Here is an 18,626-nt window from a genome sequence, read left to right as displayed (position 1 = left end):
TTATCTACATCCGGCAGATGCAGCTATATACAGTCTGTACTTCGTGGGGGAGAATCATGCACCAAACGGAAGAGGAAGTTGAAAGGCGGGACTTCCGCTCATTCGTCCAATCAGAATTTAACATTAGCTAACTAGCTGTATACTGCTGTAGCTATCGTTAGCTAACGCTGATTACTAAGACGAACGATAAGCTCAGTAACGTTAGCAACTTACCTCATCACTTTCGTTTAACTCTGGAATAAGTGCACGTCTTGCACGAGGTTCCTCCAAGCCGCGGATACATCGTTTACGTCTATCAGGGTCTTATTTCACCGGTTTCGTCGGCGTAGCTTCCATGGTAATTCTAAAGCACTGCTAGCATTAGCAACCTGCATCGGTTTAAGTTTCCGGGGGGAACATATTTTTCGTGGACACGCGTGTCGTGATTGGTCAGATTCCGTCGAACTTCCTTCCGGTCTGAAGGTTTTTTTCACTACTTCCTTGTGCATGTTCTGGGGGTCTAACGTACAGACGGTATGGCGAGAGCATTTGAAAATTGCGGAAGCCAACTCGTCTGTTCTAAGAGACTACCCAGTAGGGGGCCGCCGAAAAAAGTTTGGGCTGTTTTTTCCTCAAATTGTGGCCGTTTGAAGCCAGATTTAGAGGAATATCTCATTTTAAATTAACATTAGGTTTAGACTGTTGTGTGATGTTATTATTCAGTCTTACTCTTAACCATCAATTTGTTCCTTTTCTCACTCACCTCCGCTCCAATAGCTATATAATGCCATGACATTTACTTATTTGCATCTGATAAAATACAACAATTTAATTTTACAAATGATACAAAATTGCTGAACTTAAATGAACATTTATTTAACTCAGTCTCTGCACTTATAAATCAAAAACTACAAAAATAAATACATAATGCTTATACGAGGGATCAGCCAAGCAGCATTTTGGTAAACAAACCACTTCACTGGGTGGCAACGGTAATGGAACCCTATGGAGCCCAAGTGGCGCGAGGCGTGTGTGTCTCTAACTCTTGCGTCTAACTCTGTTTACATTAAAAAAACTGTGACAGTTCACACAACTTTAACACATGTAGCCTACTGTAGGCTATATGTGTGGTCACCACCATTGAGTTCATCCATTTTAGAGAGCACACTTTGTAGCTGGCCTTTTGTTCTGCCCTCAGCCTTTGTACAGGTGTCTGCTGTTGCGTCTCCAGTGAAGGTTTCAGAGGTCACACACTGAACTTACCCTGGCAGTGGGTTCCATCGTTTGGGATGAAGGTGGCCATGTTGTTGGAGGGGCTGTAGCCAATCAGGCAAGTGCAGTAGTAGCTGCCATACGTGTTGTGGCAGGAGGTGTGTTGCCCACAGATCTTACTGGCTCCTATCTGACACTCATCTTTGTCTGGGAGAAGAAATCAGTGCTTACATTATATATACTATATATATATATATATATATATATATATATATATATATATATATATACATACATACACACAGTATGTACATAGCCTATATATGTATATGTATGTATATATATATATATATATATATATATATATATATATATATATATATATACATACATATACATATATAAGAGACTGCGTTGCAATGTGGGATGTGTAAGTAATACATTCAATTTAACAAGTTAATTGAAACTGCCATTCACCCAATGGCACAGCCTACATTCTTGATCATTTATCAGCATAACTTCAATCACCATTTAGTGACATTATATGACAAAAAAACGGTTTTCTCATTTTAAAAACAGTCTAACATCAGTCCTGGAAACCAAACCCTGACCTTGGCAGAAGGTTCTTCCGTTTCCAACGAAGCCGTACATGCAGTTACACACTTTCCCAGAGCCGTCGCTCTTGTCGTCACATGTGGCGTCAGCGTGGCAGGTGGCACACACGTCCAGAGTCTGGCCCGCTGCCTGCATGTCTGAGAGGAGAGACACCGCATCCCACCAGTCACTATATCTTCAAGGCTTTTTTCTGTCGCAGAAAGCAGCACATAACCCTGCCAGAACCCTTAGAACAGCTGTTCTCAAAAGTGTGTTCTGGGGACCCCCAGGGTCCTTGAGGGGGTTCCAGGGGGTCCACAGCAAAAAGGGTAATAATTTATTTTCACTATAATTCCAAACATACGGTAAGTAACACAATGAATGACATAATGTATACTCAGTGTGCCCCCTGGGTCAATTTGCAAAAAAGAAAAAGAAAATACAGGGCGGACGTTTTTGGTTAGTTAGCTAGTGGTTCTCAAATGGGGGTCCGTGGCACTTTGCCAGGGGGTCCGTGAAAAGTTTTCAGGAAAATACAAATACAAACTTTTTGTGTGTGCGAAAACTTCATAGTTCAACGGAAATATTGTATACTTTAAATCTAAAATGTTTCATGGATTACATTCTAATCTAACAAACCTATCAATTTAAAAGTCAAGCAGTTACCGTGAAAACAATTAGGCTTAGCCCAAAATCACGAATCAGAATGTTGGAGTCCCCGGGATATTTTCTATCTTGTAAGGGGTCCTTGGCTGAAAAACATTTGAGAACCACCCAAATCAGTGTTTTTATTTTAGTGTACATCCCAGAACATGGCTAATGGTGTTAGTAGGCTATTGCCCATCCACATACTGTTTAACGTTAGCATTTGAGATAACACTATTGTAACAAACTATATCAAGGATGCACATTCCACATGCAACATTACTAATCTGATTAATATGACATATTTGGGTGATGTACCCCATCAAATTGCTATAGCGGGCTGTTTAAAGCTAGAGCAAAGTTTCTGGTGTCATCTGAATGGAAGAATTACTACATTTGAATATGAAAAATATAACTGTTGGTATAATAAACTTGGATTACCAGTCATTTTAATCAAATTAGGAGCTATAATTGGGAGTGCTGGTGTTACAGTAGGCTACTGGTGGAAGTGCATGGTCACAATCTGGCCCTCTGGTAGCAAGGAATGTTTTTTGTGGCCCTCTGTCTATCGCTGTCTCGATACCCTTCCAACAAGCTTTTTTAAAAGCGTTTATAACTGTCTGTCGTCGGACCTATTGCAAATAGTTAATAGCTCCCTTTTGACCGGCACTTTTCCTGAGTCCCTGAAAACTGCAGTTATTAAACCCCTACTAAAAAAGCGTAGCCTTGATGCATCGGTTATCAGTAACTACAGACCAATATCTAATCTCCCCTTTATAGCCAAAATAATTGAAAAGGTTGTTTACCTACAACTCAATAGATTCCTAACCTCAAATGATCTCCTAGATAAACTCCAATCAGGTTTTCGCCCCCATCACAGCACAGAAACCGCGCTTACTAAAGTCATAAATGACAATAGAATGAACACAGACTCAGGCAAAAATTTGATTCTAGTGCTACTGGATCTTAGCGCTGCATTTGACACTGTTGACCACTCAATTTTATTGGACAGACTGGAAAACTGGGTTGGGCTTTCGGGTACGGTCCTCCAGTGGTTCAGGTCCTATCTTCAAGACAGGAAGTACTTCGTCTCCATTGGCAATTACACATCTGACCTAACTAGGATGACTTGTGGGGTGCCTCAAGGATCCATTATGGGGCCCGTTCTCTTCAACCTTTATATGCTCCCTCTAGGCCTAATTATGCAAAAAAACAAAGTAGCCTATCATAACTACGCAGATGACACTCAGTTGTATATAACTCTTTCCTCAGCTGACTATGCTCCCATAGAATCATTGTGCCAGTGCATTGATCAAATAAATAACTGGATGTGCCAGAATTTCCTACAGCTAAACAAAGACAAAACAGAGGTGATAGTCTTTGGTCCCAAAGAACAAAGGCTTAAAATCACTGCATGCCTTGAGTCTCGATCCCTGAAGCCTAAGGATCAAGTCAAAAATCTTGGCGTTATTATTGATTCCGATCTCAACTTTAACTCCCACATTAAGTCAATCAGAAAATCAGCTTTTTATCATCTTAAATAGCAAGAATTAGGGGCTACATGTCCAGACAGGATCTAGAAAAACTAATTCACGCCTTCATCTACAGTAGGTTAGACCAGTGATTCCCAACCAGGGGTACGTGTACCCCTAGGGGTACTTCAGCAGCTTGCAGGGGGTACTTGGAAAGATTGGGGATTACAATGTATTTCCAAAATGATAAAAACGGATTACTTTTTCCAATTGAAAACTGTCAGAATTGTATTAAAAATGAGTCATTAAAATTATTTTAATAATGAGATGTGTTAGAGAGGTAATCTAAAAGTTTAATATAAGTTTAATATAACAAATTTAGGAGAATTATCGACATGCATGAGTGAGGGGTACTATTGGCATGGTAAAACAGCTCAAGGGGTACATAACATAAAAAAGGTTGGGAACCACTGGGTTAGACTACTGCAATAGCCTTTTTTCTGGTCTCTCCAAAAAAGAACTTAGGCAACTTCAGCTCATTCAGAATGCTGCTGCTAGAGTTCTAACGAAGACTAAGAAAGCTGATCATATCACTCCAGTTCTTAAGTCCTTACACTGGTTGCCAGTGTGTCATAGAATAGATTTTAAAATACTGTTATTAGTCTATAAATCACTTAATGGCCTAGGCCCTAAATACATAGCTGAATTGCTCCCACGCTACGAACCGTCTAGAACTCTTAGGTCAGCAGGGTCCAGCTTATTAACTGTCCCTAGGATCAAATCAAATCATGGGAAGGCCGCATTTACCCACTATGCTTCTGCTAGCTGGAACAAATTGCCTGAAAACCTCAGATCTGCCCCAACCTTACTTATTTTTAAAAATAGACTAAAGACTTTTATGTTTACCGTCGCTTTTAACTGCTGACAGCTATTTCTCAATCACTATCATATGTGTGTCTAGTCATGTTTCTTATATAGTCTATTCCTCTATAAGTTTTTAGCTCTTTTTGCAACTGCTGCGCCTGTTGCTTAATGCACTTTTTATACCCTTTAAAAAAAAATTAAAGTTTTGTTGTGGTGATGCTTTTAAATGTCCATGTTATTCTCTTCTTCTATTCTTTTATTTTCCTGTCAACCATTTTATGTGAAGCACTTTGAATTGCCTCTGTGTATGAAATGTGCTATACAAATAAACTTGACTTGACTCTCTATCATCAAAGTTGCCCATCCCAGCTGATGTACAGTATATTATGGCTCTTTTGGTCATGGGTTTAACACACACACTCTCTGTAATAAAACATCTACAATTGTGAGAACTCTCCCACTCTCGTGGTCCTGTCTTGCAGGAACCTGCTCGTGTTGGGTCATTAGGCTGATTGGGTGCACCTGGGCCCGGTGCACTCATTGGGCTTAAGAGGACCTCAGTCTCTCTCCCTCCTCACCGATGCATCTTTTGATTTGTTTGTTTTAATGTTTGTATTTTTATTTTCCCTTATAGTTTGAGATAATAAATTATTAACTTTTACTTTTGGTGTATGACTCCCCTAATATGTTACAACCCAGCTCAAGGAAGTAACAAGTGAAGGGAGTCATACACCAAAGTAAAAGTTAAAACAATATAAATTGATTAACTAAAAGTAAGGGAAAATAACGAGATAACACACAAACTACATTAAAGAAATGTCCAAAAGGTGCAGGGCTGAAGGTCTTATAACGCCCGCATCTGGCCCAGGTACACCCAATCAGCCTAATGACCCCAACACCAGGCTCCTGCAAGACGAGCCAGGAGAGTGGGAGGGTCTTGGCAGATGGGGACCCTGGGACCAAATATTTTTAATGGGCGCCCGTGGTCTAATTTGGGTCCGTTTATGGATCCTTGATGTGAAAACGTTTGGGATCCAACTGCCTGAGAAAGTAAATATAGTTGGGTGTCTTACCAGCAAGTGTCTATTTTAGTCATAACAATATAAAATGTGAACAGAACATATTGGTAATTAAAAGACACAGGCTACCATGTTGTACTGTACCAGTATCAGTACAGCTTGGTACATGTAGTGTATAGTGGTGGATTTCTCCCCCTCCATCCATTTTTGTTGAGTGAAATACCTATTGTAACTACTTTAACCCATTGATACCTGATGTAGCATTTGCATGTATATCCCACATTTGTGTGCGTATCCCTTTAAGACCGCGAACCGCGTTAACGCGGTTCGCGGTCTTAAAGGGATACGCACACAAATGCTGCATCAGGTATCAATGGGTTAAGACATCACCTATGAAACACTGTCACTCAAATCAAACAAAAGTAGTCATTTATTAACTTGATCTTGGTACCAAAAGGATGATAATTTCCATAATCGCCCCAAGGGAGGAAAACCAAAATTATATATTAGATGTATTTTTTTTTTTTTCAAAATATGTTGAAATGTTAAAATATAGACCATTTCAAAATTCTACTTGATGACATAAACATTCTAAATTGGGCTTAGCCTTACTTCCTGTTACAGTATTTGCTAATATAATAACGGACAGGAAACTTGAGTCCAAACTGCTCCCTATAGCAAACGGATTCCGGTGAAACGGTCTATATACTTCGAAACGATTTTTCTTCAAGTGATCAAGCCAGAGAACATTTTTTATAGCTGACACTGCTCATCTCAATCAAACCAAGCTCACCAGAAATTGGCATTTGAACAGTCACAAAGAATGATGTGATATTCTCACCTGCAATGGCACAGAGCAGAAACGACAGGAACGCGGTGGCTTTTCTCCTCTCCATCCTCTCTCAGAGTGTCTTCCTCTCTTCACTTGGTCAGACGCACCACCTCCTCAGTCACCCCCATCTTTTTCGCAAGTTTCCGTCTTGCGGGCAACGCTGAGCTGGTTTGATAACCAGGCCGGAGAGGAGGAGGAGGAGGCTGTGTGTGGTGGGTGAGCTGAGGCCACCCAGAAAAAAAAAACGCGCCCTTTTCTCAATGGTCCCCTTGGAGCTGGTGGTTTTGTGGCTTCATTCACCCCGTCACTCTCTCTGACACATGTGGTGAGATGACTTCACGTGCTGGTGATACACTCCCTACCAACGCTGGTGAACTGCACACTCATGCTGCGCAGGCTGATGATAAGGACTATATTTGGCCCGGGGGTGTCCTCTTTAGAAAACGACATTTTCAACATGTCTTGTGTGACACACGTGTTAATCGGAGCACATCATCTGACACAGCATTTGTCCTTTATGCTTAAAACGTGTGTGTAGAAAATTAATTATCCCCTGCTAAAGTGTTTCATTACATCACTGTCATGCACGAAAACCCACAACTACACCCACTGTGAGGACTGTAGCCTATACAAGGTCAATAATATCAATGATTTCGCCTGCTGCTATTGGAGACAAACACTGAATGTATGAACATTGCAATGCAACCTACCTTTACTATACTCCAATTTTCCAACCGCCTCTCTGTCTACCTACCTAGCCCATCCAAAGTCGAGTGTACCCTTCATATTAATAAATAGAATCCTTCATAATGTTCCGTAAAACGGACACAAGATAGAGCTCAGAGCCACGGCCCTCCACATCCGACCATGGGGTTTCGACTTGGTCCTGGAGGGGACGTGTCGAGGGGGAGATAAGTGTGGCGGGCTGCTATCTCTCTGGCCCACAGCGCGCTGACTGGGGGTCTCTGTGTCAGCCAAAGCAGTGAGCCCCCCACCTCAGCCCCGCTGGACTGGACTGATTAACAGATCTGTCCCTCAGTCGCGGCTCTGGCCTGAAGCCCTTGTATTTCTGTCCCAACCCAAGTGCTAGATAGATAGATCGTAGCAAAACAGACACTAGCCTATTTGTCTGAAAGTGTCACCGTCGGTTCAGTCGGTCCAATATGTGTGGGCATAAATGCGCATGTATAAAGTAGCTACAGGTCTGCACAAAAAACCCTCAATAGTGACTTAGAGTAAAGTGTCTCTTACAGAATTACATTGACACACACAAACTAATTGAGCCATTGATTGGGAAACCAAACCGATGTCTTCACCTCCGGCCCCAGGAAGTCTCCACCCAGGCACCCACTGCAACACACATTCATTAATTGCAACACAATTACCACAAAGCCCACGCACGCACACACACACACACACACACACACACACACACACACACACACACACACACACACACACACACACACACACACACCTACCTTGTGGGCAGGCAACTGCTTGAGGCCACAGGCCTTTGGGGCCCCCCAAGGGCTGATTTGGAATGATGTAGGACATCTCCAAACTTACACGATTCACATATCTCTTGAATTTAAAGTGAATCATTCAAGAGAATGTACATGAATAATACAAGTTTAAGAGGAATAATAATAATAATAGTAATAATAATAATAATAGTAATAATAATAATAATAATAATAATAATACCTTTATTTATATATATAGCGCTTTTCAAAACAAGTTACAAAACACTTTACATACAAATTAAAAAGGCAAAAGACAACACAATTACATACTTGTAAGACACTAGGTAGACAGATCAAATATACTGTACATGTAGAAGTGTAACAATAAAATACAAGGAGAATAAAACAATAAAATCACAATAAGATCAATAGAAAGCAAGTCTAAAATAGTGTGTTTTTAGACGTGATTTAAAAAGAAGACAATGTGTTCGCTTCCCTGATCTGCTCTGGGAGGTCATTCCATAAGCGAGGAGCCTGAACAGAGAAGGCCCGCTCACCTTTAGTTATGAGACTGGAGGGAGGAGTGGCCAGGAGTGACCCGGCTCCCAGAGGGAGGAATGGCCAGGAGTGACCCGGCTCCCAGAGGGAGGAATGGCCAGGAGTGACCCGGCTCCCAGAGGGAGGAATGGCCAGGAGTGACCCGGCTCCCAGAGGGAGGAATGGCCAGGAGTGACCCGGCTCCCAGAGGGAGGAATGGCCAGGAGTGACCCGGCTCCCAGAGGGAGGAATGGCCAGGAGTGACCCGGCTCCCAGAGGGAGGAGTGGCCAGGAGTGACCCGGCTCCCAGAGGGAGGAATGGCCAGGAGTGACCCGGCTCCCAGAGGGAGGAATGGCCAGGAGTGACCCGGCTCCCAGAGGGAGGAATGGCCAGGAGTGACCCGGCTCCCAGAGGGAGGAATGGCCAGGAGTGACCCGGCTCCCAGAGGGAGGAATGGCCAGGAGTGACCCGGCTCCCAGAGGGAGGAATGGCCAGGAGTGACCCGGCTCCCAGAGGGAGGAATGGCCAGGAGTGACCCGGCTCCCAGAGGGAGGAGTGGCCAGGAGTGACCTGGCTCCCAGAGGGAGGAATGGCCAGGAGTGACCTGGCTCCCAGAGCATCTCAGGTTGGCCTCAGTCATAGGGCTTCAGGAGGTCAGGAATGACAGTCATTCACTTTCACTTTCAATTCAAGAGAATGTACGAGAATCATTCCCGTCAAACCTGCATGATCCACGTATTCTGGATTAAGGGAATGAAGAAGTGACTGTATCTGGAAGTCTAAACCAAAGAACAAAAGAGGATGTGAAAAAAGGCATGACAGTGGAGCAGATACTGATTAAGCAACGGCTGTATGTGCACTCTGCTGAAACAAGGTCTCTAACAGAAAGCAGGTTTTTTTCCCACGGTATTTTCCATGTTGACAACAATTGTTGTTGAGGTACCCCTAAAACACAAGCTCCCACCACACTGCGCCGGGGTCAGCTTCAAGGTACGGTAAGGTCATGTTACACACAATCCAAATGCATCGGAGACAAACGTCGCAGTCAGTAGCGTCCTGCGCTGGGTCATAGGATGGCGCAGAAACAGCAGCAGCGCTGCTTTTGGGCGACGGGCTCCGCCTCCTCGGGGGGAGGAGCCTCGGGACACTCCGACAGCAAGCTGCTCGAGACAGACAGCAGCCTCCCGCGCACCAGGTCGGCCGCGTTCCCGTCCATGACGGACAAGACCGCCACCGTCTTCTCCCTCAACGACATGTCTCCATCGTCGTCGTCGTCGATCAGCACAAAGTCCTTGATGTAAACCGAGCCCGTGCCGAGCCCCTGGAGGCTGTGGCTCTCGCCGGATTCACTCGGGCCGGCGTCCACAAAGGTCAACGTGGAGGTCTCCGTCAGGGTCTCGTGTGCGTCTGTGGAGCAGTCCTCCGGCCCTGAGTAGGCCTGGCTGCTGGAGTCCATCGTCCACACGGAGTCCCTCAGAGCGCGCTGGTCTTTGAGGCCTGGGGTGCCGGCCGCAGAGGACCACTTGCCTCTGCCGTCTGGGCCGGGGACCTGCTGCAGCCCGTCTTTCATGGCGTGGGGACCGTTGTCCATGGTGCGGACACTCCAGGACGCATCTCCAGGACGCATCTTATTATAAGCCACCCTCTGGCAGTCATCATAGACCCGCACACTGGTGCTCTCTGTGGGGGAAGAGAGGGGGACGGTGATGGCGGCCTCGCCTTTCCCTTGAAACCAAACACAGGAAATGAAAGACGTGCTCTTTCTACTGTTTCACACAGGGATGCAGTGGAGGTGTAAACTTGGATCAAATCAACTTCTTTTGCCATTTGGATTTCCCCCTAGTTTTCTACCCAAGTGTACTTGGCCAATTCCCCCCCTGCTGTCCCGGTCGCTGCTCCACCCCCCTCTGCCGATCTGGGGAGTTGCAGATTAGCACAAGCTAATTCCTCCGATACATGTGCTTCGCCGCCAGGATCAAACAATTCCTCCCAGTTCCCCCTCCTCCCCCGATACAAGCGCCCTGACCGACCAGAGGAGGCACTATAGTGCAGTGACCAGGACACATCCCCTTAATCTGGCTTCCCACCCGCAAACAGGGCCAATTGTGCCTGTATGGATGGCCGACCAAGCCGGAGGCAACACGGGGGCTCGAACCTGCGACCCTCGTGTTGGTAGGGTGGCAATCTCCCGCTGCTGCACTACCCTAAAATCCACTTTTTAAACTTATCCACCTTATTTTTGAATGCCCCACTGTAAAAAAGAATCGTGGGTACAAGGTCCGGTTTAACGTGACTTATTGTTGCAGCTTGCTATTTCCTTCGTTATACTCGGCTGCAGACCCGAATTATAAACCGGAAACTGGAGTACGTTATAAAAGTTATAAATATAGTCACGTTATAAACAACTAACCAACGCTGGGGGTCCGTATGGAAACAGTGTTACTCGAAATGGTTAAAAGTTCAATCAATTTGGTCATTCAGTGGCGTTTTACTGCCATGTAAAGTAACTATTACGCTAGCCGCTAGCATTAGCCACAGTAGCCGACGACTACCCACAATGCATTACGTTATCCCAGCACCCGAACGACACGGCTGTAGAGCAGAATGGCTCTGCTGTAAAATCCCCATAGACGTTTTTTTTGTCAAGTTAAAACCATAGACTGTAAAAACAGTCTATTACACCGGAAGCGGAAGAAGCACCCATCAGGCATCATGGCAGCTAGAAATAAGGTGGATACAAATCCTTGATATAAGCTTATAATATGCTACTTTCTGGCACCTACCTGCTCTGATGTCGCAGTTGTTTCCGTCCGACACCATGTCAAGGCTTTATGAAAATACCTGTGAATAATAAAAAGACACACAGTGTGATTCAAAGAGAAGACCTCCACATTGAGGGAAAGATGAGAAAATGATTGCTGGCATGATAGCAAAGCACAGGTTGTCAGGTCTCCGTCAGCGTGTGCTCTGCTGTGCGCCTGTGGAGTTGTCAGTAGGCCTGGCTGCTGGAGACAAGTTACGCCTCATTTGCTGCTAAAACAGTTGTTTTTGATGATAGAATCACTTGTGTTTAAGAAATATTACACCACTGTACAGTACATCACTGAGGATACGTCCCAGTTATGCATCCATGCGATGTGACTCATAGGAATAGACTATGTGACAACCAGGAAAGACTAGTGACTACTGGAGAGTCAGTTGACAGCCGGAACAGGGACGGCACCCGGGTAGCAGTATGGGTTAGCTCCCCAGCCTGCGTCTTCCGTGAGGAAGAAGCCCAACAACCCACGAGAGGCCTTTTAGGAGGGCCATTCAAGCCGCAAGTGGAGACTGCAGTGCCACCAAGTACTGATACTGCATGGTGTCCACTAAGATACCATCACCTCGGAATGAGATGTTTGGAGCGGGGGAGTCTGGTGCAGCGCACAGGTCGTAGACCTGGTGAGACGAGGGAGGAGCCCGGCCGGGTGGCAACCCACAGAGCCCGGTGCCTCTACGTACCAGAGCCCTCTCCCTCCCCCGGTCCCAGCAGAGTAGTTCCGGAGCAGCGGATTGAGTGGCCCTGACCACGTGACCACCTTCGACCCTCCCTATAGGGCTGACCGTGGGTAGCTACTGGGACGTAAGTTGGGGCTTGGCCAGCCCCGGCTGGGTCACCTGGGCGAGGGTGTATGATGTTGCGAGACCCGAAACATCCTATGACCCCAGGGTACATCCCAGTTATGCATCCATGCGATGTTTTTTTCTTTATGACCGAATAGTGTGTAAAGCCACTTTCAGACATGCCCTGGACTTCAGGAGTTATCTAGACATTACACAGGTGGAGGTGTATGTGCCGTATGAACACAATTGGCTGCGGTGTGCGCGCTCCCGCGACGCTCCTTTGACCCGGATCTGTGACTAGGCTAGGGGGTAGTCTCAGGTCCGGGTTGGAGCAAGTAACGTAATACCAAGCTTGTTGCCACGGAGAGTGAAAGATGAGGACGTTGTTTATTTACTTCCCAGCATTGCGCGTCACCAACTAGGTAACATAGCTGATATCAACTCAGCAGACTCTATCCACCACCGCACCTCGCGTGGATGTTGTATTTAGAGTGCCGAGCTGCTGCTGTAAGTTTGGCTTCACTCCGCTCTTTTCGTCCTCGTTGGCAGTTTTGGCAGGGCCTTCTAGTACTCTGTGTGCTGATTATGATGCAGTGCACTGTGTGCTGATTACGATACAGAGCACTGTGTGCTGATTACGATACAGTGCACTGTGTGCTGATTATGATGCAGTGCACTGTGTGCTGATTACGATACAGTGCTCTGTGTGCTGATTACAATACAGTGCACTGTGTGCTGATTACGATACAGTGCACTGTGTGCTGATTACGATGCAGTGCACCATGTGCTGATTACGATACAGTGCACTGTGTGCTGATTACGATACAGTGCTCTGTGTGCTGATTACAATACAGTGCACTGTGTGCTGATTATGATACAGTGCACTGTGTGCTGATTACGATACAGTGCTCTGTGTGCTGATTACGATACAGTGCTCTGTGTGCTGATTACAATACAGTGCACTGTGTGCTGATTACGATACAGTGCACTGTGTGCTGATTACGATACAGTGCACCATGTGCTGATTACGATACAGTGCACTGTGTGCTGATTACGATACAGTGCACTGTGTGCTGATTACGATACAGTGCACCATGTGCTGATTACGATACAGTGCACTGTGTGCTGATTATGATACAGTGCACTGTGTGCTGATTACAATACAGTGCACTGTGTGCTGATTATGATACAGTGCACTGTGTGCTGATTATGATACAGCGCACTGTGTGCTGATTACAATACAGTGCACTGTGTGCTGATTATGATACAGTGCACTGTGTGCTGATTATGATACAGTGCACTGTGTGCTGATTATGATACAGTGCACTGTGTGCTGATTACAATACAGTGCACTGTGTGCTGATTACGATACAGTGCACTGTGTGCTGATTACAATACAGTGCACCATGTGCTGATTATGATACAGTGCACTGTGTGCTGATTACGATACAGTGCACCATGTGCTGATTACGATACAGTGCACTGCGTGCTGATTACGATACAGCGCCACTCCGCCAACTAACGCCACATTTGCAGTTACAAATGACAGAAATCCACCGAGTGCGACGCTTGTTAGAAAAGTGTTTTCAGCTATCAGAGAGCTTCCGAGACCTGGAGGCGGAGCCAAATTTGACGGAGGCGCGGTCGCCTCGTCATTCTCGGTCAAACCGTGCGGACGTGTTCCACATGTGTGAATTCAATTGTGAAAGCAACAATGCCTCTTGTCTGAATAGGGAACTCCAGGTAATGCCCAGGTATAATGCCCAGGGAATGATTTTCCTGAGCTACCCTGAGATCATCCTGAGTCCATACCTGAAAGTGGGTTAAGAAAGATCTTTCAGAACCTTCGGTCAAACTGCCTGGATCAGAGATGTTGCTATACTTGTTGGCGTTGTGTAGTATTACTATTTCTTCACCAACAAAGCGATTGGGGCAGGTAATACTGAGTGTAGTGGACTTTGCTGTGTGACAATTTTAGACTGCGAAAAGGTAAACAGAACATGCTGTCATTTTGTACTGGCCTTTCAGAATGAATAAATGAAGTGGGCACTTTTAAAAGAAGCAAAAAAATAACTGAAATTCCCAGAGGATCCGCCCCGTGAAGAGAGAAGAGACAGAAGGAATCCTCTAAAGTGCTGGAACCAAAGGGGGAGGGAGGGAGCCATTGCTACTCTCTCTCTCTCTCTCTCTCTCTCTCTCACCCATCGTCTCTAACACACGTTCATCTTATAACAAGAGATTAAATTTTATATGTGGGTTTACATCCTAAACTTCTTGAAATGTGCAATAAAAACTGTGAGTGGGGAGATGAGTTTGAAACAAGGCATACAGTATCACTCCACTCGTCAGTTAGTTAGATGTCAGTTAGTTGATGTAAATCAAATTGAATAACGTGAAATAATTAGTCCAATTAGTTAAGCCCACTAGAGCAGTGGTTCTCAAATGGGGGTCCGGGGACCCCCAGGGGTCCGTGGCACTTTGCCAGGGGGTCCGCGAAAAGTTTTCAGGAAAATAAAAATAAAAACTTTTTTTTTGCAAAAGCGTCATAGTTCAACGAAAATATTTTATGCTTTCAATCTAAAATGGTTCATGGATTACATTCTAATCTAACAAACCTATCAATTTAAATGTCAAGCATGTTACCGTGGAAACAATTAAGCTTAGCCCAAAATCACAAATCAGAATGAGGGGGTCCACGGTATATTTTCTATCTTGTAAGGGGTCCTTGGCTGAAAAACATTTGAGAACCTCTGCTCTAGAGACTATAACTACTTTAAGAAAAATCAGATTTTTATGAAGAATACAAGATTACTAAATGATTTCTACACACAGGAGACTTTGCATTGCACAGCTCTGCATCCTAAATGCAATACCTTCCGTGCAGCGGCGTCACAGATGGAGGCTGTTACACTCCACTGACTCGTATGCATGACAGAATCAGGACTCTATAAATGAATGATAAGACAATGTACATGTTCAAGCAAGGGTCAGCGTGCTGCACGCCACCTGCTGGTGTGACTGAGGAGGAGCAATAGATGAAAATAGATAGGATTTGAAACACAGGCATTGCATTAGGCTGCCACTTTAGTTTGCTCTTGCTCGCTGCGTTTCGCTCTTTGCATACATGTTCCAAGGCTTGACAGCGCTTTCACTGTGGCAGACTGTTGGTATGGTAAGGAGCAGTGTTGGGCAAGTTACTTTCAAAATACAATATACTACATATTACTAGTTGCTTTCATTTGAAAGTAATAAGTTACTTTACAATATTACTGTCTGTGTAGAGTAACTCATTACTTATTACACTACCTTTGCATTACTTTCACCAAAACAACAGCAGCAGCAGAATGACATCGCCGCCCCGGAACCGCCCCGGAAAATAATGTCAATCACCTTGAAGTCAGTGTAAACAATCCAAAATTCTAAATGTTATTCTTTTCCTTTGTTATTGTCATCTATAGTGGTTATTTGCATAAAAACAGACAGTTTGATTAGGAAATGATTGTATCTTTATTTAAATATGTGCTTTGATTTAAAAAATTTAACTCAATTTGTAACTTGAGTTACTTGACAAAGTAACTGCTATAATATTACTGAAATCCTATAAGTAATAAGTTATATTACTGAGTTACTGCTAAAAGTAATATATTACATGTAATGTGTTACTTTTGTAATGAGTTACCCCCAACACTGGTAAGGAGCCAGCTGTATTTCAGAGATGTGGTTCAAGCTATCTTACATGTTCAATATGTTGGGGGTAACTCATTACAAAGTAACATATTACATGTAAGATATTACTTTTAGCAGAAACTCAGTGATATACCTTCTTACCAATATGATTTCAGTAATATTATAGCAGTTACTCTGTCAAGTAACACAAGTTACAAATTGAGTTACTTTTTTTTTTTTTTAATCAAAGCACATAAATAAAGATACAATCATTTCTTAATCAAATTGTGTGTTTTATAGATGACAACAACAAAGGAAAACATTTAGAATTTTGGACGGTTTACACTGACTTCAAGACGGTTTAAATTCTTTTTTGGGATGGTTCCCGGGGCGGCGATGTCATTCTGCTACTGCAGTTATTTTGGTGAAAGCAATGCAAAAGTAATGTAATAAGTAACGAGTTACTCTACACACAGTAATATTGTAAAGTAACTTATTACTTCCAAGTGAAATTAACTAGTAATATGTACTATATTACATTTTGAAAGTAACTTGCCCAACACTGTTGGTTATGAGTTATGTATTCTACATTACACACACACACACACACACACACACACACACACACAAACACACACACACAATACTAAACAAAACAACAAAAACAAGTAGTAGTTATTATAGCTTACCTTACTTCAACACAGTCTTTCTTCACACCCACATCTCCAACCATCCCAGGGTTCTCTCATCCAGCTCTAATTTAAGACAACATGAAGCATTGGTAACAGGGATGAAGCATTGGTAACAGGGATGAAGCATTGGTAACAGGGCTGCAACTGGCTGCTCAACTACGATGATGTATCGATTCAATCATCTTGAACATCCAAATTAGTATGAATACATTTCTAGTCAATCCTAATCTGCACTAATCAAGCACTTCGGATGAAATTGCTTTTAGCATGGCAGACAAATTCAAGCCGTTTTCCAAAGCAAGATTTAGCTGGCTTCATTTGGCAAGAAATGCAGTTACATCTGTATTATTATTAATAACACAACAGCATCGCAGTAGAATCTATCACTGCCATATCACAACACAACACAAATGATATACTGATTTAACAAGACAAATAGGAATCTGAATGTTCATGTTTGCAATTAAAATTTGAAGATAAATCAAATCCAAGACAATGCCCTTACCGAAAGTCTTCCACAGATGAGTCCTTATTCAGAACGGAAGAAGGTGCAGTCATGGAAATCCCATGGAAGAGCTGGGGAGATCCAGCACGCTTCCCTCTGATCAGCACGCCCTCTCTGAAACTCTGACTTCTCCTGAGATGTGGAGGCCTATAAACAAAGACCCCCCCCCTCCCCACACACACACACACACACACCCCACTGTGTGCAGGGAGGCAGTGATGGGATTCTCCACTGATTACACTCACACTGCCAATACGGATTTCCTTTTTTCAACCTTTACTGATGGTTTTGACGGGGTCTCGATAAAATCCTGCATCACATTTAATACAGTTACACACAAGCCTGTGGGTCATTGAGGAGCTCCATCATGTATCAGTCTTTCTTTGATCATCATCATCACACGATCAGGAGATGAATCAACGACGCTTCAAAATGGCAACAATATTATGAAAAGTTTAATTTCAAAATGAGATGTACCGCTTGGAAACATGTGTCACCTGATCTTAATGATAACCAATTACAGGACAGCACTAGGTAACTCAAGTTCTTCACTGACAAAAAGAGGATAAAAGACGGGATCCTCCAAAATGTATATAGAATGATTGACTTCCGATAATGATTTTTAATGGGTAGCATTTTGAAAATGAATGCTTTATAATGGGGGGGGGGAGCAGTATAAATGTTGCTGCCTGGTACACACCTCAGAGACATTTTCCATCTTTATTCCATGGAATTATTGTTCAAAATCCCCAATCTTAACCTTTCAATGTCACTGCCGTAGACGACCACTGCCCATCACTTGAAAGACAAGGGAACTCGGGGGCGCTGCTTTTGAAGTAACCTGAGCTTTAAGAAACCCTTGAAAATAAGACATAACCCTATGTGTGGTTTTCAGTCCCAGGCAGCTGAGAGAACCACAGCGGTTCCTGTTGGCACCCTCCAGTCTAGCTCTCGCTCCTCGTACCTGTGGGAACCTGCTAGAAACCTTCAGCCCGGTTCCTCTGAGAAGAAGCGTGGTGCTGGTGCAGGGAAGCGTGAAGAGCCCCTTCCTTCAATTAGAGCCATGCCCTGAATCTGTTACAATGAATAATAGAAGATACAACAGGACAGACTTTCATATACATGAAAGCAGCCGACAGGAACATCAGAGGGATCAAATATTCACAAGTCTGGAATCCCTGTGGGGACGGCGTCTGCATTAGTAACCTGGTTCACATGGCATCAGACAAAGTGCTCATATTAGATGTATGGATGGACTGCTAATAAAACAAAACTCAAATGCTTTCAGCACTTGAAGGGGGACCCTGGAATATGAGATCAAATCTTTTTTTTACCTCAAGAAGTATTTCCAACAGCAAGGGACCATCTTGTTCAGCGTTTTTTTTTTTTATTACGTTTGAAGTTTTTTCAGATTTCCTCTCCGTTTTCTCCCCACTTCCCTGCTGTCCCGGTCGTTGCGCCACCCCCTCTGCCGATCTGGGGAGAACTGTAGACTAGCACCATGCTTCCTCCGACACATGTGCAGTCACCAGCCGTTTC

At 44.0% G+C, this 18,626-nt stretch overlaps 1 protein-coding gene across 1 annotated transcript in view; it reads right to left on the bottom strand.

The window, feature by feature from the left end:
- susd1 (sushi domain containing 1) overlaps positions 1-6,696 on the bottom strand; it is a gene marked incomplete at its 3' end in the record, with an annotated part of 113,065 nt that extends 106,369 nt beyond the window's left edge. The window contains exons 1-3 of the mRNA XM_083645439.1: positions 6,627-6,696; positions 1,803-1,943; positions 1,243-1,398 (exon numbers count right to left, since the gene is read on the bottom strand). Coding sequence (XP_083501565.1) covers positions 1,243-1,398; positions 1,803-1,943; positions 6,627-6,681 — 352 coding nt within the window. The 5' untranslated portion in view covers positions 6,682-6,696. The remainder of the gene's footprint in view (positions 1-1,242; positions 1,399-1,802; positions 1,944-6,626) is intronic.
- Positions 6,697-18,626: the final 11,930 nt, after the last annotated feature.

This window comes from Poromitra crassiceps (genome assembly GCF_964638095.1).
Source record: "Poromitra crassiceps genome assembly, chromosome: 10".
Lineage (NCBI taxonomy): Eukaryota > Metazoa > Chordata > Actinopteri > Beryciformes > Melamphaidae > Poromitra > Poromitra crassiceps.
This window is presented reverse-complemented; position numbering and strand designations above follow the sequence as displayed.